Raw genomic sequence first — 24,903 nt, 5'->3', positions numbered from 1 at the left:
CTCGCTTCCCCCGGGCTACGACTCCAGCTCTCACCAGGCGCGCCCCCGGGGCCTGGGGGCGGGGAGGGAGTGGAGGCGGTTCCCTCGGAGCACCCAATCAGCAGTGAGGCCGGGCGGTGGCGCTAGTGACGTAGGCCGCGCTTCCCTCCGCCCCACTGCGGGCCGACGCCGGGCGCCGTCAGCCGCGCGAGCTCGCGCGCGCGCGGGGAAGGGGGAGGAGGAGGGCTTTGGGGGCCGGCCGGCAGTCGGAGGGCGGCGGGTCGCGAGAAGGGGGAGAGTGAGCATGCGCAGCGGCTCCGGGGACGGCGGGGGAGGTGGGGACCCGTGCGCGCGCGCACGAGCGGCCCGCCGGCGGCCGCGGGTGGAGGGGGCGGTTCCTCGAGTGTCGGCGGCCGGAGGGTGGGCAGGCTGGCGGCAGGTGCCGCCGCGGCCGCCGCCGCAGACTCCTCCGGGTCTCGGGTCTCTTCGTCCTCCGGCGGTGATGAGCTGGGCCCCGTCGGGGGCTGCACCTGCCGTCTGCCCATCACCCCGGGCCTCCCTGCGTGACCTCGGCCTCCTCGCGTGCCCGGCCCCCGCGGCGCGGGGCTGCCCCTGAGAGGGAGCGACAGCGGCCTCTTCCGCCCCGAGTCTTCGCTCGGGGGCCGCGCGGGGAGAGCGCCCGGCCCCCTCCCCTCCCCCGTCCGCCGTCCTCAATGTCTCCCCGGCGGGGAGGGGGCTGCCTGGGAGACGCGCTGAGCTGCCCCCCCCGGAGGCCCGTCGGCGGCAGCAGCAGCGCCCGGCCCGGCGCCCCGCAGCCTTCCCCGGCGGCGGCGGCGGCCTGGAGGAGCCGCGCACCCGCCGCCGCCCCCGGAGCCTCGCAGCCGCCGCCGCCACCCGGCGCCCGAGGAGAGGGCGGCGGGCGCCCCCCGGGGAAGATGAAGGCGGAAGGGGGCGATCACTCCATGATCAACCTGTCGGTGCAGCAGGTCCTGAGCCTCTGGGCCCACGGGACGGTGCTGAGGAACCTCACGGGTAATTGATGCGCCCGGGGTGGGGACGGGGATGCGGTGCCGCCCCCTGCCTCCTTTCTCCCTCCCGAAGAGGGGCCGCGCTTCAGCCGCCCCACCCCCGTGCGCGCCCCGCTCTCCGGCTCGCGGCCCCTGGTCCCAGAGAGGAAGGTGTTAACTGGGTGCACTTCGCGCCGGTCCCCGGGGCGCTGCGAGGGTCTGGATCGCGGGCGGAGAATCCCCGACCCCCGCCTCCTGCCCGGCTCGGGGAGGGCTCCCGACGGCGCTGCCTAGTGTAGTACGCGCCGAATAGCGTTAGTGCCGAGTCTCGGGCACAGTTCGCGTGGATTTACCAGCCCCCCATCCACGCGCGCACGCACATAGACACACGCACGCACACTCCGCTTCTTGATGCTTAGATCTGTTTCTTTCTGACACATCTCAGACCGGATACAGGGCTTAAATTCTGTGTTCAAACGATCAGATCAGTTTGCCTCACCTGTTAAATTTTTGTTGCTGTAGATGACTAATGAAGTAGGGTATAGTGGGCCAGAGACTGGGCCAAGGTCTAGTGCATTCTAAGCATTTCAGCTTTGACCGTATTATCTCCTCCCTCCTAGTTCCTATTTCCTTTTGTCTGTCTGTCTCTCTCCCTCTGGCCTCAAGCTGCCGCTTCTGTGACATTTGATTATTTATTTATTTATTTATTTATTTACTTATTATCATTTTTTGTATTTCCCTTCATTCGTCAAGGCTGTCAGGAGGGAATTGGACTTCACTACATTATAATAACCTAAGTTGTAGTTGCTAAAGTGAGCAGTAATGCCCATATATTTTTATCGCATCTGTAGGTTTGCTTTGTGAAGAAACTTGCAGGTTTGTTAAGGTGGAGATTCTTACACTCTGAATTCCGAGTTTTAAAAATACCCTTTAAAGATGAGTGTTTACAAGAAGGAAATTCGGTTGCAACTTGGCAACTCGTCAGTTTTCTGCTTCTCAGAAAAAACTTAGAAACATACTCAGGATTTAATTCTTGAAAACATATAAGGCTAATTTTGGTAGACCATTAGTATTTTAAAATCTATTACGTCAAAGTGGTTAAGAGTGTGGAGAGTATTTTACAAATATAACCTGTCCTGACAAGATACACATGTGTGAATTATGTATATTGTCTTGTATGTGTATATTTCTCAGATATTTGTAGAAAAGAAAATTGATGGAATTTTATACCACAGATTTTCTTGAGCACTGATTTTCTTGAATGTGGCAACTATAAAATTAACATCGGTTCTGGATTGATTCATGGTGTCCTCACTTTGAATCTGTGGTTATTTGCTTTGGAGCAAACTGACCTTACATGATGGTTGAGGGTCAGAAATACGTTTATATTTCCAAAAAAAAAAAAAAACAAAAAAACAAAACGACATGAAGACCATTTCATGATTCAGTTGAGTTTAGAGATACCTTACGTTCTCTTACTTCTGGCTCTGCTTGTATTTATCCACCATTGATTTCTCAAATATTGTATTGATAGTGTTTGTAGGAGTGAAGTGAAAAGAACTTAAGAGTTTGTATTTGTATATGTTAAGGCCTGGCTTAGCTCATCATTTATTTAGAAAAAATTAGTTTGGGGAGTCACAGTAGTGTAAATGTAACTTCCCACTTGGCCAGATTTGACAATGTTTTTAAAATGTTTAATAAGATTCCAGTCATTATAGTGGCTTCCAGTTCTTCAAGTCCCCCATTAGGTTGATAATAGCAGTTTCAACCCAGGATTAGCCCTCATTTCCCCCTAATATAATCTCAATAATCATTTTCTCATCAGACTTTGCCGTTTCATGCAAGATATGCTGAACATCCAAAACTAGTTCCTCAGGTCGGACTGAGGAACACGGGGACCTCTTTTATTTCCTAAATAATGAGTCTGAATGTGCAAAATTCACTTTGTGAGGATAAAAACGGAGGGACATAATAGATTAGAAGTCTTCTTTGCCAGCAGGTCGGCATACCACATATTAGGAATCACTTCACATGGAAAAAAGTGGATTCTAAAAGTGGTAATATTGTGATGTGGTTCCTTATGGCCTTTTGATGCTGGTGACCTTAGTGATCCCTTATGTAGCTTGGTCATTAGTCCAGAGATGCTCCCTACAGTGCCATTTAGAATTTGGTCTACTAAAAACAAATACACCTCCTAGAACAAGACAGCCACCACTTAGTGAGTGCCTGCTATATATCATATATATATGTCACTTAACATATATATGATTTCTAATCTTAATAACTTTCCAAAGTAGAATTACAGAGAGGCCCAGAGAGGGAAATTAAATTGCCCCAAATCCTGTTGCTAATAAGTGGCTGAACTAGGATTTCAACCCGAGGCTTTGTCCACAGAATTACTCTTTCTGCTTTTCACGTGACTTTTACTCTTCCTCTTTACTTTCTTCAGGCAGAATGAATGCTTCCCCCTGCTACTTCTCCATGTATATGCCTTTATTATTATATTGTTCAGTTGTATTATAATTTTTGTGTCTACTAGACTGAGCTTTTGGAGGGTGGGTCATTGTCATAATCAACGGAATTCTGGAATTTTAGCATTCTACCTAGTACATATAAATACTCAATGCATGTTTTTTGAATTGCAGTTCTAAAATAATACTTAACAGTTGCATGCTTTAAACATTCTAGTTGCATTATTTTCCAGACACGTCTGTTGGAGTGAATGTGCTGTTAATCAGGAAATGAGTCATTTAAGCAACTTTTATGGATAGATGGCCATACCTTTAAACCACACATATGCCTATTAAATGCACTTTTTGGGCTAGTTACCATGTGTTCTTATATTTTATTTAATCTTTTTAGTAATCTGGAGAAAGATGATTGTTTATCCTTATTTTATGGATTCAGACATTGAAGCCAAGAATAATTTGGTTAGCTCTGATAGCTAATATGTGAAAAATTATTACCTTTTTTCAGATTGTGGTAACACATTAACTCAGAAGGCATATAAAGTTGGAGCTGAGATGGCTAACACAGAAAAAAGCGTAGTGTAGAACCAGACTGATTTGGATTTAAGAAGTGACTGTGTGAAAGACTTATAGAAATCTGGTTAGTAGGAATTCTGGTTAATTAAAAACAAAAAACAAAAGGAGAATGTATTCTCATTTCTATTTTTTTTCTTTACACAAACCGACAGGTGTTATTTATTCTTATGTTTGTATTTTATCCCAGACGTGAAGCAGGGAAGTTTGGTTTTTTTTTATGTTTTTTTTTTTCTTTTTTGAGAGAGAGAGTGTGAATGGGGGAGGGACAGAGAAAGAGAGACACAGAATCCGAAGCAGGCTGCAGGCTCTGAGCTGTCAGCACAGAGCCCGACCTGTGGCTCAAACTCACAAACTGTGAGATCATGACCTGAGCTGAAGTTGGACGCCCAACTGACTGAGCCACCCAGGCGCCCCAGCAGGGACGCCTTTTTGTATTGACTTTTATTTTTCTTAGAGACCTTTAGAAAATAGTCTTGTGTATGTATTACTTTGATAGAAATAAAATTTTTAAAAAGTGATAATTAAAAAAAAGTGATAATAAGAACCAGAAATTAGAACTAACTTTAGAGCTAGAAGTTATGTAGTTTGACTACTTCATTTTAGAAATAGTGACACATCATCATGGAAGTGACATGGCTGGGGCAGTTAGTGACAGAGACAGGCCTTGGGATGATGTTCACTGACTTTTAGTTCTGTCCCTCTCACTTGATTCCACATAGATTCTTAACTCTGGTGCGTCTGATGATAAATCTTAATATACTTACGAATAGCCTGGCAGTATTCGCCCCATTGAGCCCAAGAGTGTGTGAATGCAACTAAGTTTTGGCCAGCAAATAAAAGATACTGGAATATGGAAGATATGATTGAATAATAATGCTTTCCCCAAACTTGAAGTTACGATTGCTGGTGTAAAAGTTAGTGATCCATATTTATTATATATCCGGTTTTAGAAATCCTACCAAATTTGGTCTATTTATTTTTTCTCCTTCCTGAAGACCTTGTATAGGGATTGCCTGTAGAACAGATTCGTATCTGGAGACCCCATCCCTTCAGTTAATCGCCATTGCTAAAGTTCTCTTCTGTATTCACCACTTCCCAAACCATGTAATTCACAAGATTCCAAAATTGTTAACTGTGTGTAGGTTAGATGCTTCTTCAGCTTACCAAAGTAGAGATAAATGCCTTCCCCTATGAAATAGTTTTTCATTCTCTCCATATGTTCTAACCCCCCCACCCCCGATCTAAAATTATAGTCTATGAGTGTACTCTTTCCGTTTTATGGGTAATTTGACTTAAAAAAATAATCTACAATGAAATGCATTCCTTTGCTTTACTTTTATTTTCTTCATCTACTTTGGCTTCCAACTTTGTGTTCTGACCCAAATTTGGTTGCTAAGAGTTTAGAGGAGAATTTTTTGCTTACCACAAGGCAGGATCCCTAAGCCCGTGGGTAAACACAGAGCCAGGCTGGTATTGGGAGAGGGATAACTGGTCCCTGAGAAAAAAGGCACAGGCTGGCCTCAGGCTCATCTCCTTTCTCACTGCCAGTTGCAGATGTAGGGCGGGTGCTCCTCTCTTTCTGTTGGTACAAACATTGAGAAGCTGGGGATTCAAACTGGAAAGAAGGTCAGATGTCTTTGTGTATAAAATATATATGTGCTCATTTTTCTTTTAAACATACACTTACAGTACGTTCCCTTTTAGATTTTATAGTTGCTAAGCTACTGTAGTGTTAATACTGACTGTCAGCAAAAAAATAAAGGGGGGGCTAGTTTGTATCTACTGTACGTAGTTGGAATGGTTCACACTCACATGTATAGCCAGCACCCTCAATATGTTCCCAAGTAGGTATGCATCTTCCGGGGTGCCCTGTGCCCCAGCTTCTCATTGGGTTAAGTTCTTCCTAAATGCTCTACTACAGGAGGTTTTTCCTGAAATATAGGTGAAAAATTCCTTACTCTTTTGTGGTACAGAGCCAGTAAATTAGTGGTGGTATGATTCGTACTTTATAGGACTTTGCTCTTTGGAAATTTTACCTGTGTATCTTATTGAGAAAGAAGCTACTGTAATTTTTCAAAAACCGGAATTGTCATCTTCAGGTTCTTTCTTAATTTCCATCTCATTATCTTTGACTCATGCATCCGTATCCTCTGGCAATACCAAGTCTGACATCCAGGTGACATTTCTTAAACCTAAAGCAATTTCAGGACAAGCCTTAGGACTGGGTAAGCTGTAATTGTGACTCTTTCGTAGCTAACTACCAGAATATAAACTTATCTGTGCTTTGTTTAGCAATTGAAAGGAAGGACTGGAAAAGTAAGATAATTCACGAGGAGGAGTCAAAATGACTAGAGCTAGTTTTTCTTGTAGAAAGGAAGCCTAAACAGAGGAGGAAGGATGGGTCGGGGATGGGGAGGAGTCACTGGAGCCAGGAAAGGAAATTGGGATTAAGAATAGTTAGATGTAAACTATAAAACTCCTGGAGAAAACAGAGGCAGTAATCTTTTTGACATGGGCTGTAGCAACATGTTAACTATGTCTCCTTGGGCAAGGGAAACAAAAGCAAACTCAAGCTGTTGGGACTACACCAAAATAAAAAGCATCTGTACAGCAAATGAAACCATCGACAAAACGAAACAGCAACCTATTGAATGGAAGAAGACATTTGTATACGATCTACCTGTTAAAGGATTCATACCCAAAATATATAAGGAACATAATAAATAAGAAGAATGAATAATCCAATTAAAAAATGGGCAGAAGGCCTAAATAGACATTTTTTCCAAGGAAGACATCCAGATGGCCGACAGACTCATGGAAAAATGCTCAACATCACTCATCATCAGGGAAATGCAAATCAGAACTACAATGACATCACCTTACATCTGTCAGAATGGTAGAATCAAAAAGACAAGAAATACCAAGTGTTGGTGAGGACGTGAATAAAAAGGAACCTTCATGCATTGTTGGTAGGAAGTAAATGAGTGCAACCACTGCAGAAAACTGGAGTTTCCTCAAAAAATTAAGAATAGAAATGCTGGATGATCTAGTAATTCTACTGGGTATTTATCTGAAGAGAATGAAAATGCTAATTCAAAAAGATACATGCACCCCTATTGTTACTGTAGCATCATTTACAACATTTATTTACAATAGGCAAGATGTGGAAGCAACCCATGTGTCCATTGGCCGACTGATGGACTGACTGATGAATGGATGTAGAAGGTGTGTATGTATACAGTGGAATATTCCTTAGCCATAAAAATAGGGTGAGATCTTGTCATTTGTGGTAACATGGATGGACCTCGAGGGTATTACGCTGAGTGAAATGAGTCAGACTGAGAAAGACAAGTGCCATATGATTTCACTTACATGTGGAATCTAAAACGAAAACAAACCAATAAATGAACAAAAAGAAACAGGCCTGTAAATGTAGAGAACAATCTGATGGTTGCCACAGGGGAGGAGGATGGAGGGATGGACAAATGGGTAGAGGGGAGCGAGAAATACAGGCCTCGGGTTGTGGCATGAGTAAGTCACCAGCCAAAAGGTATAGAAGAGGGAGTATAGCCAATGGTATTCTAGTAGCATCGTATGGGGACAGATGGTGGCTACAGTTGGGGGGAGCACAGCGTAACGTATAGACTTGTCCAGTCACTGTGTTGTGCACCTGAAATTAATGTAACATTGTGTGTCAACAACACTTCAGTTAAAAGTCAGATGTAAGAAGAGAACCCTCCCACCCCAATTCAGCATGTTGAATTTACCATAGTATCAGATGAAAAATTCTAATAAATTCCAGAAGTCTTAAATAGTTGTGTTCATTGAATATTCACTGCAGGCCCGATACTGTGCAAAGCATTTTGCACGCATCTCTTTTCTTATAATTGAAGTGGCCTTGTAACTTACTGCTTTATTAAATGTATACGATTAGATCAGGTACCATAGGCTGGTTGTGTTTTTAGTGACTAAGTATTCCAGCAATAAAAGTTGGTCATAGAATAAACAGTGGCAGCGGAACCATTTGAAAAAGATCTCATTAGACTCTCAAATTCCAGTAACCTTAGCTAAATAGATTAAACTTGAAAAGAAAAGGAGATTTTTCACCAAACTTGGTACAAGTAGGAAGAACCAAACTTTTACATGGGTCCAGTTGAATGCGTTCTTATAAATCTTGGGATATGATCTAGGAGGTCTTTTGTAAAAGTGAAGTGGTATAATGGAAGCTTTTGAAAAGCAGGGGATACCTGTATGCTAACTACTCTTGCATAAAAGTGTCTAGCTAAGATGTTTTTGTCAGGGTTGTGACACTGGATTTTCATGATAAAATTCCTCCCTTCTCCCATTTCCTACGGTCGATTACTTTGATACAACATAGCTCTGAACCTTGCTGCCTATCACAATCACCTGGGTCTGGTTAAAGGTACAGATCCAGGGTCCCGGTCCATATTTATGGAATTGGGATTTGGGGAGCAAGCCTATATTTTTAAACCTGAAACTACATTTATAGCTAGCCCTTCTGGTGATTTTGTTATTGAGAGCTCAAGGATTGGGGACATCCGATTTTTAAAAATTAAGTTTCGTTGTGATCAGTTTGTAGCTGTGTTGTGATATATAAAGCAAATTAATATGGAGTATTTAGTATAACTAAAGACTTATTAAATTTTCAATATAAATGACTCATTTATTTCCAAGAGGTTGCTCAAACCCAGTTTTTAAAAAGTGACTATCTTTAATATTATTAATTATTAATATTATTAATATTTTACTGTTTTAGTGATGTTTTCTTTATATGTACTACTAGCGATAGAGAATGATTCCTATTAAATGATAGGATTTTGAAAATTCGAGGTGGTTTATATATGTTACATCTGAAGTACATGAGAGAATTAAACATTAACAATAATTATGCAAACACTTAGATAATGTTATTGGAATTTCCCCTACAGAATGAGTGGGGTTCTGTTAGATTTTTGTATGCAAATAGAGTCTAAAGAAGCAATAGAATCTCGAAATTTATGGGTCAAGAAACTTGGTTTTATCCTTAAATGCTACAGATTGGTTTTTGTACTTTAGACAAGCCACATTATTTCCCAGGCCTTGGTTTCTTCATTGGTAATACAGTCTGATGTTGGCAGTTTTCATGTTGATGTTAAGGGAAGGCTGATTTAAAAATTAGAAAGTTCTGAGAGAAAAGTTTAGTAACTATGAGTTAAGAGAAACTCTTACCATTTGCATATAAACTTGTTTCTTGAATCTTTAAAATTAAAAGATTTTTAAATTTCTTCAGAGCTTTTTCAGGCCTTTAATAGGGTGAGGTTTAGGACCTAGAAATTCTTTGTTCTTGGAACATCATTTAAGAACTCTTAGAATTAGGCCTTTTTTTTTGTTTTTAGGTTCATTCTTAGACATTTACTGTCTCATTTTAGTGATAATTTTATCTTTTTTTCCAACTACTTTATAAAGAATTTTTTATTATGGGAATCCTAAGACCGACATACTCATCATCCCCTTTCAGCAGTTATTAAAATGTGGCTAATCTTGATTCACTTTTTCTCTTTCATAGGGGAGGGGAGAGTCTGGAGTATTTTATTTAATTAATTACCTAACTAATTTAAATTTTATTGAAATTCACGCTAGTTAACATATTATGTACTAATGGTTTCAGGAGTAGAATTTACGGAGGGCACTTGTTGGGATGAGCACTGGGTGTTTTACATAAGTGATAGAATTAGGCCATTTTTTTAAAAAAAAATTTTAATGTTTATTTTTGAGAAAGAGAAAGAGAGTCCCCGAGTGTGAACAGGGGAGGGGCAGAGAGAGAGGGAGACACAGAATCCGAAGCAGGGCTCCAGGCTCTGAGCTGTCAGCACAGAGCCCGACATGGGGCTCAAACCCACAAACTGCAAGATCATGACCTGAGCCGAAGTTGGATGCTTCACCGACTGAGCCACCCAGGCACCCCAAATTAGGCCTTCTTAAAACTTGGTTTAGGAAACTCTGGGTTCAGTATCGGAAGATCCCTTCTAGTTCTGAAATTATGTCTTTGTTTTATTTTGTTTTGTTTATCCTTGTGCAGTATGACTGCTTCCTCAGGATCACTGTCAGTGATATAGCCACAGTGTGACAGTCCTGACCATGCACGTCCATTACTTACTTGCTGAATTTTCCTGGTTGTGCTTTTATTTCTGAGCTGTCACTCATTTGGTCCTTTATTTAGATTTAACTTTAGGAATTTGTTTATATTGAGAATTTCATTATACGCTCGTTGATGTAAAAAGTTCATTTTTCAGTGTTCAGTGTCAAAATCCCTTGGAAATACTGTATCATGAGATTGTAAAACATTTTGACAATTGCTGAGAAGACGTTTTAGATTAGTAACTGATTCAAACAAACATGTTGTTACTGACTTTTTTTTTCTTTTTTGTTGTGGCATGTATAATTTAAGATACTTGAGGACTCACAAGTGATGACAATTAAAACCATTGTAAAATGCTGTGTTATAATTTCATAACAGATTCAGATTTTGACACCTAATTCTTACACTTTTGTAACTGAGTAGCTAATCAATTATGAGGAAGAACAAATTGAATGACATCTTTTAGGAAGACAGTGCTATGACTTGAATATAGAGCAGTTTTTTAACTATTTTAAATAGCCTTAACCTGATTTCTTTAAAGCAATGATACTCTTATTGTTTTAAATTAAGAACTTGCTTTTCTAAGAAATTTCTTTTAGTATTCAATGATAAGTACTATAATTTACAGTTTGAAATTATATAATTAGCTGGAAAAAGGGTAATTTCGTAGAAGTGGGTAATAACACAAGTGTTGCCATAAGCTTTGAGAAGGGCGATATATTAAAGCAGCTCTTGAAGGTGTCACAATTAAATTTAAAAACTAGTGTTTTTGCTTTCTTTAAGAAGCAGAAGCAGACAGCTATTAAATATTTACAGTAGATGTAACTTCTGTGTTAAATGAGGTTTCGAGTGGACAAATGCAGCAGCTTATTTTTAAGTCTGGTTAATATGTGAAGAGTGATTAAAAATAGATGGCCAACCAGACACATGAAAAGATACTCAACATTGCTCATCATCAGGGAAACACAAATCAAAACCTCATTGAGATACCACGTCATCCAGGTCAGAGCGGCTAAAATCAACAACTCAGGAAACAACAGATGTTGGCGAGGGTGTGGAGAAACAGGAACCCTTTTGCACTGTTGGTGGGAATGCAAACTGGTGTGGCCGCTCTGGAAAACAGTGTGGAGGTTCCTCAAAAATTAAAAATAGAATTACCCAAAGACCCAACAATAGCCCTACTAGGAACTTATCCGAAGGATACAGGTGTGCTATTTCAAAGGGGCACATGTACCCCAATGTTTATAGCAGCACTATCAATAATAGCCAAGTTACGGAAAGAGCCTAAATGACCATCAACTGATGAATGGATAAAGAAGATGTGGTTTATACAAAATGGAATACTACTTGGCAATGAGAAAGAATGAAATGCAGTTGCCATTTGCAACAACATGGATGGAACTGGAGGGTATTAATGCAAAGTGAAATAAGTCAGAGAAACAGATGTGTGTTTTCACTCATATGTGAAATTTGAGAAACTTTAGACCATGGGGAAGGGAAGGGGAAAAAATAGTTTAAAACAGAGAGGGAGGCAAACCATAAGAGACTCTTAAATACAGAGGACAAAGGGAGGGTTGATGGGGGAGGTGGGGGAGATGGGGCGGGGGTGATGGGCATTGAGGAGGGCACTTGTTGGGATGAGTACTGGGTGTTGTATGTCAGCAGTGAATCGCGGGAATCTACTCCTGAAGCCAAGAGTACACTGTATATACTGTATGTTTAGCTAACTTGACAATAAATTCTATTTGAAAAAAATAGTAAAATAAAAACATCACTGCCAAATTAAAAAAAGAGAATGATTAAAAATAAGGAAAATATATTCTATGTTTATATTCATTTTAACCTTTTTTGTTCATTTCTTTGTGTAGAGTTAAGCTTCCATCTAGTATCATATTCCTTCTGTCTGAAGAGCTTCCTCTAATAGGTCATGGAGGTGCTCAGGTGGTTCATTCTCCCAGCTTTTTTTCTTTCTGAAAAAAAGTCTTCATTTCTGAAAGCTGTTTCTCCTGAATATAGATATCTGGCTTTGCAGGTTTATATTTTTTCCTCTCTCGGTCTTTAAAAAATGTCGCTTTATTGTTTTTGTTTGATAGTTTCTGACGGGATGTTTGCTGTACTTTTTATCTATTTTCCTCTGTATGTCATGCGTTTTTTCCCTCTCACTACTTTCAATATTTTCCCTTTATCTTTGGTTTTTATTCATTTCACTGTGATGTATCTAGGTGTGGGGGGCGCTTATTTTTATTTTATTTTGTTTTGGTTATTTTGGGAAGTCTTTATCTTTGCTTGAGATTCTCTGAGAGTCTTAGATTTGCAGTTTGGTATCTTTCATTATTTTTAGAAAATTTTCAGCCACTATCCCTTCAAATATTTTTCTTCTCCATTCTCTTTTTCTTCTCCTTCTGGGACTCCCAATTACACATTATGTTAAACCATTTGAAATCATTCCATAGCTCTTAGATGGATGGTTCCTCTTTTCCCTCCTCCTCCTCCTCTGGTCCTATTCTTTTTTCTCTCTTATCACAATTTGAATAATTCCTATTGGTCCATTGTTAAGTTCACCGATTCTTTGCTTAACTGTGTCAAGTCTGTTGATGAGACCAGTAAAGGAATTTTTCATCTCAGATATCATGGTTTTTGTTGTTGTTGATGATGATTTTTTTTTAATTTCCAGCATTTCCATTTGCCTTTTTCTTGGAATTTCCATTTTTCTGCTAAAATTCCCCATGTATTTATGAGTTTGCAACCTTCTCCATGAGAGCCTTTAACCTGTAAATTACAGTCATTTCAACATCCCTTTCTGATTGTTGTAAAATCTGGATCATTGCTGAGTCTGGTTCTGTTGATTGCTTTATTTCTTGACAGTAGATTGTTTTTCTTATTTACCCTCATTCTATCTCCAGTATGTTTATCATTTGGTTAAGTTAAATTTATTTTTTTTTAATTCAGACATGGCAGTGAATTCTCCTGGGGCCTTTCTTGCCATTGTTGTTCTTGTTCAGGCCTCTGTTTCCCGTAAGATCGACTACCTATTGTGCTCTGAAGAGCCCGAGGTATTAGAATATATCCTATTGAAGTACCATTAACTAAAGATTCAAAGTGTCAGCTCTTGCTAATATATGAAAGTACTGTACAAAATTAAAGTACTGCAATAAATATTTGCAGCTTTGCAGACCATATTATCTCTGCCATAGCTACTCAGCTTGCTTTTATAGCATGAAAGTAGCCATAGACAGTATGGATGAGTATGACTGTGTTTCAGTAAAACTTTATGGACGCTGAAATTCAAATTCGGATTAATTTTGATGTGTCGTGATATACTGTTCTTTTGATTTTTTTTTTCAACCACTTCGAAATGTAAAAACTATTCTTAGCGCACAGGCTATACAGAAACAGGTGGTGGGCCAGCTATGGCTCATGGACCATACTTTGCTGATGTCTGATTGAGGGGACTTTTTCAACTTTTAAATGCATCATCCCCCAGAGAGTCTAATAAGCCACCTATATGGGACATATCCCCAAACTGAGAAGTCACTGATGTTAGAAATTAAAGGCTGTGGATTCCACACCTTAGGTTTGCTGGAATGAGAACAAAGCTTGAGATAACCTAATGTGAACACAGACTGTTTAAACATATAATGTGCACCATTTCTTTTTTTTTTTTTTTTAATTTTTTTTTCAACGTTTGTTTATTTTTGAGACAGAGAGAGACAGAGCATGAACAGGGGAGGGGCAGAGAGAGAGGGAGACACAGAATCTGAAACAGGCTGCAGGCTCTGAGCGGTCAGCACAGAGCCCGACGCGGGGCTCGAACTCACGGGCCGTGAGATCATGACCTGAGCTGAAGTCGGACGCTTAACCGACCAAGCCACCCAGGCGCCCCGTAATGTGCACCATTTCTATAAAGAAGGTAGGAACCATGAACAGTTTCAAACTATGGGCTTACTGGTATGGTATTTCCAGCTTGGGGCATAGACTATGTGAGTACACAGTTAGGGCTGAGTATCTGTTGGTTAATGATTTTATTAGAACGGTCATATATCCTCTAGAGGATTAAAAAATGTGTTTAGTATTTGTCTAATGAGATGGTTTTGTTGTTTCTAGGACTTTTGGATGTTTTAATAAATATCTCTTAAGTAACTTTAGCCCAGAGTAGTGATTTCTATCTCTGTCTCGTGTTGTGATTGATAGAGCTGACGGCAGTGTTGCTGTTTACGTCCTACCTCCAGAGGCTGCTTTCCTTTTCTATAGGTTAAGTTTTGCGAGCAGCCTGGGTTGAGAACCTTTGGCCTAGTGGGGCGTCTTCGTTGATGAATTTTAGAATCAAAACTATTTTTTTAAAGACAGTATGTTTGCAGCAAAATTTATATATATATATATGTGTGTGTGTGTGTATATATATACATATATATATACACACACACACACATATATATATATATATATATTCAGGCAGGTGCTAAAAATAATGTATACAATAATATAACCCATCTCTTATCTCTAAAAGATAGCCACTGTTTTCTGTTTGTGTATTTTTCTGTGCATGTACAAACCTTCTTCAGCAAATAAGATCATACAGTAGGTACCATTCTTTGACTTGTTTTTACTCAGCTAGTATATTTTAAACATCTAGAGAAAACCATTTCTCATAAATAATTTTGTCCAAGGATTCAAAACAAAAGCACAGAAGATAATTTTGAGCAACCTGGCAACGGGGGCTGATGAGAGACAGAGATTGGGAGCAGGGCTATTTCTAGTCTCGTTTGGAGGCCGGGACACATCACAGTTCTCCGGCAACAAACACAGTGCAACAATCCAGGCAAAATTCGTCTAGGCTGAAGCTTATGGTAGCCTTGACTGGGAAAAAATAACGAGAGGACTTCAGGAGGTGTGCCCAGGAAGAAGGAATATTTCCTTCCAGTGAATTAAGGTGATTTGTACAATGGCATGCTTCAGAGTTTTCGGTTTTGTGCATTGTATTTTTAAGATTTTGTTGTGCATCTTGCTTAGCACCAGCCAAGGCTCCCTCTGGCATCCTCTTTCCACTGTTGCTCACTTTCTAGAAGGTTGGATGCGGCAGATGGACCAGTGGGCCCGTGGGTGTCTACGTTAGCTGTGCGACACGGGCAGTTTAAGAAAAAGTGGCGATATTTCATACCTGTCCTCTTAGTACCTGTCCTTCCTCTAGGCCTCGCGGATGTATGTTCTTGCTCTGCTCTTAGGATACTGCAGTTCTCTTTGCCTGAACTAGCCCAGTAGGTTTCCTGAGTTTGCCAATAGTGAGCAGGGGCCTTAGACAGACTTGCCTTATGCAGAGTAGATCAAGGTCTTAGGCCCTGTCCGCTGACCGGGTTGTGTGCATCTAGCAGAGAATTGACAAGAATAGTAGTAACCTGAAACCTAGGTTAGTTGTAGATATTGTCAGCGGAGTTCAGTGTTTTCCACGATGAATAATAAGGTTTTTAAAAAAGAGTGAGAAATGGGAAAATAAGTTTGAGTTTATATAGTTTGTGCTCAGTCTGCCCAAGCGATAACCCTGGACTGGTCATGAGAGGACCATTTGAGGTTCTATTTTAGCTGTATAATGTCTTTGATATCTTGGGGCTTTATAGAACATTAAATTTACATTCCCCAATGAATAGGTCAATTTATGGTTGAGGCCGAGAACTGTATAGTCACTAGGCAGACACCATTACTTGTAATGTCAAATAATCCCTCACTCATACTGTTAAATATAGTCAAGAAATTTTTCGTTCTGTTTGTATTTCAAGAACAACATAGATCTGGTAAGCTGTCTGAACGGGGGTTGGGATCTGAGGCTGATTATTGACTTCTGTTTAAGAGTATGTGCTTGCTGCTGTAGAACCTTTCCTTATCTCTGAGCTCCCTTGATGAAAATGCCCTGCTCCATATTATTATTCCTTTCTCTTCCCGCTTTATTAGGTTCGCTTCGGAAAATTATATATTTTAAAATAGAAATGCCTTCTGAGCAGGTGAAGCCTTTGTGTCCTTAAAGCATTTATTATCAGCTGAAGCCGGTTGTTTGGGAGTGACAGTCCAGAAGCACGCTTTCCCTGAAAGCTGGCAGAGAAAGACCTTAAAAGGCAGGCTTTGTCCACTTTTCCTTAATGACCAGCATCTGTCTCTTAGGCCGTTGAGAAGCAGGCCCGGCAGTTCACCACACACTGGAAAATACACCTGCTGTCTTTTTCTCCAAATGATTTCACATTATCTGAGTCCATTCTGAGTGTTGATTCTTAAGAATTTGGCAGGGTGGAAATGATTTTGTTTTTAAAATCTGTTTTTTTGTGTATCCTTTTTTAAAAAAATTAAACTTTTTACTTTGAGAAAATTATAGATTCACATGCATTTGTAAAAAATAATACGGAGAAAACACGTGTACCTTTTATCCAGTTTACACAATGGGAACATCTTGGCAAACCACGGTGTAATTTCAAAACCATGATACTGACATTGATCCATGAACCTCATTCACATTTCACCAGGATTACATGTATATGTGTACTTACTTATGTGTGTGTGTATTACATATTTTTGTACAGCTTTATCCCTTGTGTACGTATCCACCACTGCAGTCAAAATTCAGAATAGTTCCGTTGCCACAAAGGTCCCTAGTATTAGTTTCTTACATCCACACCTTCCTTCCTTAACGAGCTTTTTGCTTGTTTCTAGTCATTTGTGGGCATGACTTAAAAGAATCATCTTTTAAATTTATAGACACACTTGAAAAAATTTATTTAGTTTTTTAGTGTGGTGAAAACACATAAAATTTAATCATCTTAGCTATTTTTAAAAAACATTTTTTTAAATTTATTCTTGGGAGAGAGACAGAGCATGGGCAGGAGAGGGGCAGAGAGAGAGGAGGGGACACAGAATCCAAAGCAGGCTCCAGGCTCTGAGCTGTCAGCACAGAGCCCGACACGGGGCTCAAACTCACGCACCTTGAGATCATGACCTGAGCCGAATCCGGACGCTCAACCCACTGAGCCACCCAGGCACCCCGATCATCTTAGCTATTTTAAGTGTACCCCTGAGTAGTGTTACGTACATTCACATCGATGTATAACAGATCTTCATATCTTTTTCATCTCATAAAACTGCAACTCTGTACCCATTAAACAGCAACTCCCTAGGAAAGGAGTACTTTCCTTTTTTAAGGCTGAATGATATTCCGTGTGCATGTGCAGCCCACTGTTCGTTCATTCATTCGTTCACTGGTGGACATTCGAGCTGCTTCCACTTCCTGGCTGTTGTGAATAATGCTGCTATGAACACGGGTGTGATCCTGCTTTGGATTCTTTTGGGTACATACCCAGCAGTGGAATTACTGGATCATATGGTAGTCCTTTTTTAAAATTTTTGAGGAACCACCGTCCTTTTTCCATAGCAGCTGCACCATTTTGCATTCCCATCAGCACTGTATACCTGTACTTGAATGATGTTGGGATGAACAAGTTTTAATTCTTCCATTTCTGTTCTCTTTATTTCATGACTGTTTTGTTGGCTTTTCCTTCACATTTGCTAGTGAACACTAGCACAAATAGCAGATATTTTGCATTATAGAATGTTTGCGCACCAAGGATGATTCTCAAGGTGTCATCCAAGCATTTTGATGTCCGCTCTTTCCGGTATGAGTAACAGAAACCTTACCTGAACCAGTTTAAGTAAAAAGGGAATTTGATTATAAGGAACGGAGGTGCTACATTGAATCTAAGGGTAGTGATGTGTCAGGCCTTAGAAATCACGGGAGTAAGGGACTGGCTGTCTCATTGAGGGATCCATTTTCCTTTCATCCTGTGTCGCGGCTTTCCTCATGTGCTGATGAAATGGCTGTTCACAAAACCTTCGGCCACCCAATGACTGAGATGCTCCCGTGGTCCCAATCCAGAATTCCTGGGGGAAGGGAATGATTGGCCCAGCTGGGACCAGTTGCCTGCCATGACGTACCTCACAACAGACTTGGTTAGGGAGACGGAGTCAATGCAAGGACCTGGCAAAGCCATCAGGAGATGTGTGGATTGACTGGGAGGCAGTAGGTAGCCAGAAAGAAAGGGAGTGAGCAGAGAGACAGAATGAAAGGTGTGCTTATCAACTGTAACCTAAAATGGACAGCAGCCGAGGCCACATTGAAGAAAGGACAGTGGTGCTTGGAAAGGTCTGGGTAAGGACCGTTAAAATGATCTGAGGCAAAGAATTAAAAAAAAAAAAAAATTCCGAGTGATGCTTTAGTATATAAAGTTGAAAGCCAAGAGGGGAATTGCCTGAAATTCTTAAAATCATAAAAGAGAATCACTGATTTCCGGAACGATTTGAATTAAGGAGTAGATTTCAGAAATGTCTTAACACTGTTATTTAGTGTAGAACATAGAAAATGACATGTCAGACAGCAATTCGTTAACTTTGTTCCAAGAGCTCTGCAACTATATCAGGGGTTCGTCAGACACATTGATGGATTACAGCTCAATGATGGAGACATTTAGAGGAAATTAGAATGTAGCCTTAACCTTCTGAAGCCCTGGAACTATTTCCCCAGCAAGCATTAGTGACGATGATAACTGCCAAGCAGTGGTTAGTATTAGTATTTAGTAATACTATGTATGAGGTACTGTACTGGGCGCTTTTATACCTGTTACCTCACTTAACCCTCCTCCAGACCGTGGGGGCTCACCGTTTGTTAAACCGAATTTTCCCGGGTGTTTTCAACTGAATTATTAACACTCTGCTTTTCCTTTCAGAGATGTGGTACTGGATCTTTCTCTGGGCTCTCTTCTCCTCTCTGTTTGTCCACGGTGCTGCAGGAGTGTTGATGTTTGTAATGCTGCAGAGACATAGGCAGGGGAGAGTAATCTCTGTCATTGCAGTCAGCATCGGATTTCTGGCTTCTGTAACTGGAGCGATGATCACTAGTAAGTTGATTTTGTTTTGTTCAAGGACCTAATTGTATGTGCACCTAACGGTTCTAGTAACTCTGTTCTTATGATGCATGTGACGGTAGTGTAATCTTCCGTGTGGAATATTTTCAGCCCTGATCACACTTTTGGAAGGAAAGATCAGTTCACTTATTCATCGAACAGATAGTTTTTGTGCTTCTGGGTGAAGACTCGTTACGCAAGGTTTGGTGGGAAATAGAAAAATTTGTAAACGTTGGCAAGGGGCGAAGAAACTCACGGGAAAATTTCTCGTCTGGTGGATGTAGTTTTTGCTTTAAAGGAACTCCCCACCTAGTAAGGGAGAGAGGTAGGCACACAAATTTGACTTTGGTAATTGTCATAAAAAAAAAAAGTGAAAATATAGCCCGTAGGTCCTTCACGTTTTCTGCCTGTGACTACAAAATAAAACCGCACTTTCTTCTGAAGCACAAGTTATTATGACACGAACATCCCCTGACCTAGTAGAAATTGGCCCCTTGAGAAGGTCCCCTGGCCGCGTACAACTTTGCTAGTGCACCGCCCCGTGTGCGTTTCCTACAAGCCCTCAGGTGCCTCCCCTCCGGCCGTTTCTTAACACTGGACGGAGGCCCCAGCCTCTGCCTTTGGTTCAGCGAGTTCTAGCTCCTGCACCGGTGGAGCCAGGACTCAGCTGCATCCTGTTGGGACCGGAGGACACTGCAGCCGCTGCCAGGGCAGGGCCCTGCAGACAGTGGCTGCTGGGCTCTGCTGCCGTTGGTTTCTGTCACAACCAGTGAATAGTGGGGGCTCCCGTTCCCCTTAGTTTCCGGCCTCCATCCGTCCCTCTGGGACGGCTCACTGCTGCCACAACAAGGATGTCGAACTCTCTGGTTGGTTCTTAGCCCCGGAGAGAAGAGTGAGTCCTTTCCTTCTGTGGTTCGAAGGCCTCCTTTGTATCCCACCGTCACCTTTTCCCAGAGTGACCGGCATACCTCGCACCCTGGGAGGAGAGCCCTGTTTCCATGTCTCTGCCTCTGTCCCGTGGCACTGGTATGACAGTCACGAAATAGTTGTTTTTTCATCCTTCATTTACCGTCTGGTTTTTCTGTGTTATTCTGTATTAGGTTTTCGTCGTTGCTACCCGCAGCCTATAACTTTATCATATGGCATGTCGTCCATTTTGCCACAGAGAGGCCTTATGATTATTAAAACCTTTTTTAATTTTTATTTATTTTTGAGAGAGAGGGAGAGCATGTGCGGGAGAGGGCCAGAAAGAAGGAGACAGAGGATCCGAAGCAGGCTCTGCACCGTGAGCACAGAGCCTGATGTGGGGCTCAAACCCACAAACTGTGAGATCATGACCTGAGCTGAAATCAAGAGTTGGACACTTAACCAACTGAGCCACTCGGGCACCCCTGCTGCAAAGAGGCTTTAAAACAAGTACTCCAGTATAGCTGAAGCACAGGATATGCATAGTAAAGGAGTAGACATTCAGCTGGAAAGACCCAGTAGAGCCAAATCCTAGAAGATCTTGGAAGGTGAGCCAGAAAATTTGGGCCTTTTTTCCTGCAGGGCATGGAAAATGAGAGTCTTGAATGGGGTTGGCAAGGAACAAAGCAGTCCAGTGGAAAAAATTGTTTTAATAGATTATATGTGTAAAGGACCGAGAGAGCACTCTGAAAGCGCCTTCGTCCCTACTGGATTCCCAACAATAAAAGGGTACCCGGATCATAATAGATACTCAGAAAATACTGGTTGGGGGGATAGATGGAGTAGGGGAGGAAGTGCAGAGGGAAGAGAGGAAGAAACGGGGGAGAGAAGAAGGGAGAAACAAGGGGAAGGAAGAGGGATTGAGAGGCATTAACTGCGATCTGAACTTGAGCCTGGGATCTAAACTAGCTGTGGTTGGAGATGACCTATGGACAACGGCAAAGGGAAAAAATCCGAGTTGGTTTTATTCACTGTGGTGTCATACAGAGAGGCTTGAAAGGGACTGCCAGTGTCTTTGATGTGCACCACTGTTACAATTGTGGACCCACCACCAGAGGAGGGAAGAAGGGATAGCTTGTTCAGAGGTTGTAAGTAGTGTGTGGATATACGTGAGTTTACTGGCGTAAATTATTGTAAAAGGTTAGAGAGCAGGAGAAATGTCCTTCTATTTCCATTTATCTCTAATGATGCATCTGTGTATGTATTACCTACTTGCAGTTCATCCAAGAATAAAATAAGCCAATGATTTTAGAGACGGCAGTCTTATATTTTACGCCCTTAAAAACATAAATAGTCTGGCATAATTTCAAGTAAAGATTCCAGGTTAGCAATAAAACATTTAAATTTCTTCTGGCTAATCTCTTGACCTGGAGATACTTGAATTAAGAAAACTAGCCGAAGTGTGAATATTTTAACTATATTTATGTTCTCAATGTTTGTGTCTGTGCACTCATAGCTGTATATTCAGGTCTGCAGACGATTGATTAATATCTATTCTGAATGGGAAAATTGGCTGAATATAGATACATCTATTAAATTTTGCTACTTCTTAGATTTTATTCTGAATACAGTGATCTTTCATTTTAGTTGGTATTTTTTTAATGTTTATTTATTTTTGAGAGCGAGAGACACACACATAATGTGAGCAGGGGAAGGGCAGAGAGAGAGAGGGAGACACAGAATCCAAAACAGGCTCCAGGCTCTGAGTCAGCACAGAGCCTGATGTGGGGCTTGAACGCACGAATGGTGACATTATGACCTGAGCCGAAGTCGGACACTCAACTGACTGAGCCACCCAGGCGCCCCTCATCTTAGTTGGTATTAATGAGAGTTGGGAGAAACTGGGTTTCCATATAATGCCATCAGCTGGCAGTGTAGAGCTAATTTTAGCAAATCTGAAGGTATAAAGTGACATGTCTTTGTTCTGATCACTAATGAGTTTGAACTTCTCTTCCCGTGCTTATATATTTAGAATTCTTTTCCTGTAGATTGCTTCCTTAAGTTATGTGTTTACTTTTCTTGGGGGTTCTTCTTTTCTTCTCATTAAACTACAGGGGTTTCTTACACATTTGAGATACGGGTCCCTTGTTGGTTTTGGATTTCACGAGGAACTTCTCAGTCCTTTATCAGTTACCTTCCTCCAGAAATCCTTAATTTCCATGTGATCAGCTCAAAGAGTGTTTTGCCTTATGGTCTACGATTTAATTTAAGAAGTTCTCCCCCACACCAAGGTCAAAATATATGCTGATATATTTTCTAACGTTAATTTTATAATTTTACCTCTGATATAAAGATCTTTACTTCATCTAAAACAAGAGTCAGTAAACATTTTCTTAAAGGGCTAGATAGGAAATATTTTTTTAATGTTTGCTTGTTTATTTATTTGGAGCACCTGCGAGTGGGGGGGGGGAGGGTGCGGCAGAGAGAGAGAGAGAGAGAGAGAGAGAATCCCAAGAAGGCTCTACCTGTCAGCCGATGCGGGGCTTGAACTCATGAACTGTGAGATCATGACCTGAGCAGACATCAACAGTCAGACGCTTAACTGACTGAGCCACCCAGGCACCCCTGGATAAGAAATATTTTAAACTTTGCAAGCCAAGTGGTCTCTGTGACAGCTCTTCGGCCCTGCCATTGTAGTGTGAGAGCACGTATAGACGTGTGTAAATGAATAGGCATGGCTTTTTCCAGTAAAACTTTATTTACAAAAACAGGTGCCTGGCATTCAGACATAATTTCATCAATTCCTGACTTGGGTCCTGGTGAGTCTCATTTTGGGTTTGGTATTAGACAGCATTCCAGGTATTTCCTCCCACATTGTAAGTCAGTTTCTACCACACCACCCACTGGAAAAAAATGCATCATTTCCGCACTGATTCACCTTGTTTGCGTATTATGTTCAAGGTACAAGGGTCTGTCTCTGAACCCTGTTCTGATTTGTTAGTCTTTTTATGCGTTCTTACAGCAAGGTCACATTTTCTTTATCGCTACGGTTTTGTGGCATTTTGTATCTGGTAAGGCTAGATTTCGCTCATTTCTTTTCCTTCTCAAAGTCGGCATAGCTATTTATGGGCTTTTATTCTTTCATATAAATGTTAGAATATGTCTACTCAGTTGCTCAAAAAGTATAATTATGGTTTTTATTGGGATTTAATTGAATGGAGAGGTTGCTTTGGGAAGAACTGGCATATTAAACTGTTCCACCCAACAACATTTAATAGATTTCCATTTATTTAGGTCATTCTCTAGTCTTTTGTTAGAGTTTAAAAATGTTTTTCTCAGCAAGAGGGTTGAATACTTTTGGTGAACTTAATTCTCAGACTCTTCCTATATTATGGTGGTTGTACTTGGTATCTTTCGAGGACATTGCTTAGTTTTATTGGTGTAGAGAAATACCGTTCCGTTTTCTTTTTTTTTTTTTTTTGAATTTTTTAAAATATTCACTTACTTTAGAGAGAAAAAGAGAGAGAGAGACAGAGCTTGAACATGGAGAGGCAGAGAGAGAGGGAGACACAGAATCAGAAGCAGGCTCCAGGCTCTAAGCTATCAGCACAGAGTCTGACGGGGGGCTCGAACTCACAAACTATGAGATCATGACCTGAGCCAAAGTCAGACGCTTAACTGACTGAGCCACCCAGGCATTCCAACACCGTTCAGTTTTCTGAATTAACTGAAAGATTAACAAAGCAAAAAACTGGCTCTTTGGAAAGATACTAAGATGAATAGATTGCTGGCAAACTAATTTAAAAAAGTTGAAGGCAGAAAAGTAAAATATAGACAAAATAGAATAAATAACTACATACTCAATAATGTAGAATAAAGAAATATAAAAGTTTTTTGAACAGAGATATATTCCTAAATATAAACTGTCAAAATTGGCATAAGAAGAAAGAAAATATGAATGGAACAATCAGTATATTTAAACAATTGACATGTTGAAGACTTTCTCCTCCCAAAGGAACTCCAGGCTCAAACGGGGCTCACAGAGGAGTTCTACCAAATTTTGAAGGAACGGTTTAGTTCCTGTTTTATCCAAATTATTGCAGAAACGGAAAGAGAAAAAGCTGTGCACAGCTTATTTGCTGAGGCCACAGTAATCTGGGTAAGCAGCATAAAGAGTGCACAAGAATAGGAGGGTATGGGCTCATTTACCTCGTGAGTGTTATCCTAGGAATGCAGAGATAATTTGGGATCACAAATGACTATGGCTGTATGCCAGGAAAAGACGATTTATGGCAACTGAAATTTAAATTTTGTGTGATTTTCATGCATCGTGCAATATTCTTCTTTTGACTTTTTCAAAACCATTAAAAAATGTGAAAACCATTCCTAGCTCCCATGCCGCGTCCATGTGATGCGGGGTGCAGGCTGGACCTACGGACCACCGCTTGCCAGCCCCTCATCCGGCCGCACAAGCTGACGGAACCCACACTGTTAAAACCAAATCTGCCTTGGCCTTCATGTCCACTCTCTCTCTCAGGAACTATGGAGGGCGACCCGAATCACTTTCACTGGTGTGGCGCCGTGGGCCCTTTGTGTTGTTGGATATTGACATTTTCTGTCCACTGGTGGCTCTTCGTCTAGTCTCTCCTGTCCTTGTAGGTTCATATCTTTCACTGGCCTCCACACCATCACAGCATTGCTTTCCCCACTTCGTCCTCACTCTGCCAGCCTTCGCTAGTCCCTTGGTCCTCATGGGGTCTTTCCTTATTTCTAATTGATTCTGTCTGCCATTGTTGGGAGGGGCAGTTCCGAACATGTATCATTTACTTCAAACATCCTGTTTTGCTTGTGTCGTCTTCATTCTTGCATAACTTAGCCTTGTATTTCCCCAAGAA

General features: G+C 41.2%; 1 protein-coding gene across 1 annotated transcript in view; it reads left to right on the top strand.

Annotated features, from left to right (window-relative positions):
• Positions 1-692: 692 nt before the first annotated feature.
• Positions 693-24,903, top strand: part of TMEM170B (transmembrane protein 170B) — a 37,030-nt gene continuing 12,819 nt past the window's right edge. Inside the window, exons 1-2 of the mRNA XM_003985801.6 lie at positions 693-1,011; positions 18,926-19,096. Of these exons, the coding sequence (XP_003985850.3) occupies positions 693-1,011; positions 18,926-19,096 (490 nt within the window). The remainder of the gene's footprint in view (positions 1,012-18,925; positions 19,097-24,903) is intronic.

This window comes from Felis catus, chromosome B2 (assembly GCF_018350175.1).
Source record: "Felis catus isolate Fca126 chromosome B2, F.catus_Fca126_mat1.0, whole genome shotgun sequence".
NCBI lineage: Eukaryota > Metazoa > Chordata > Mammalia > Carnivora > Felidae > Felis > Felis catus.
This window is presented reverse-complemented; position numbering and strand designations above follow the sequence as displayed.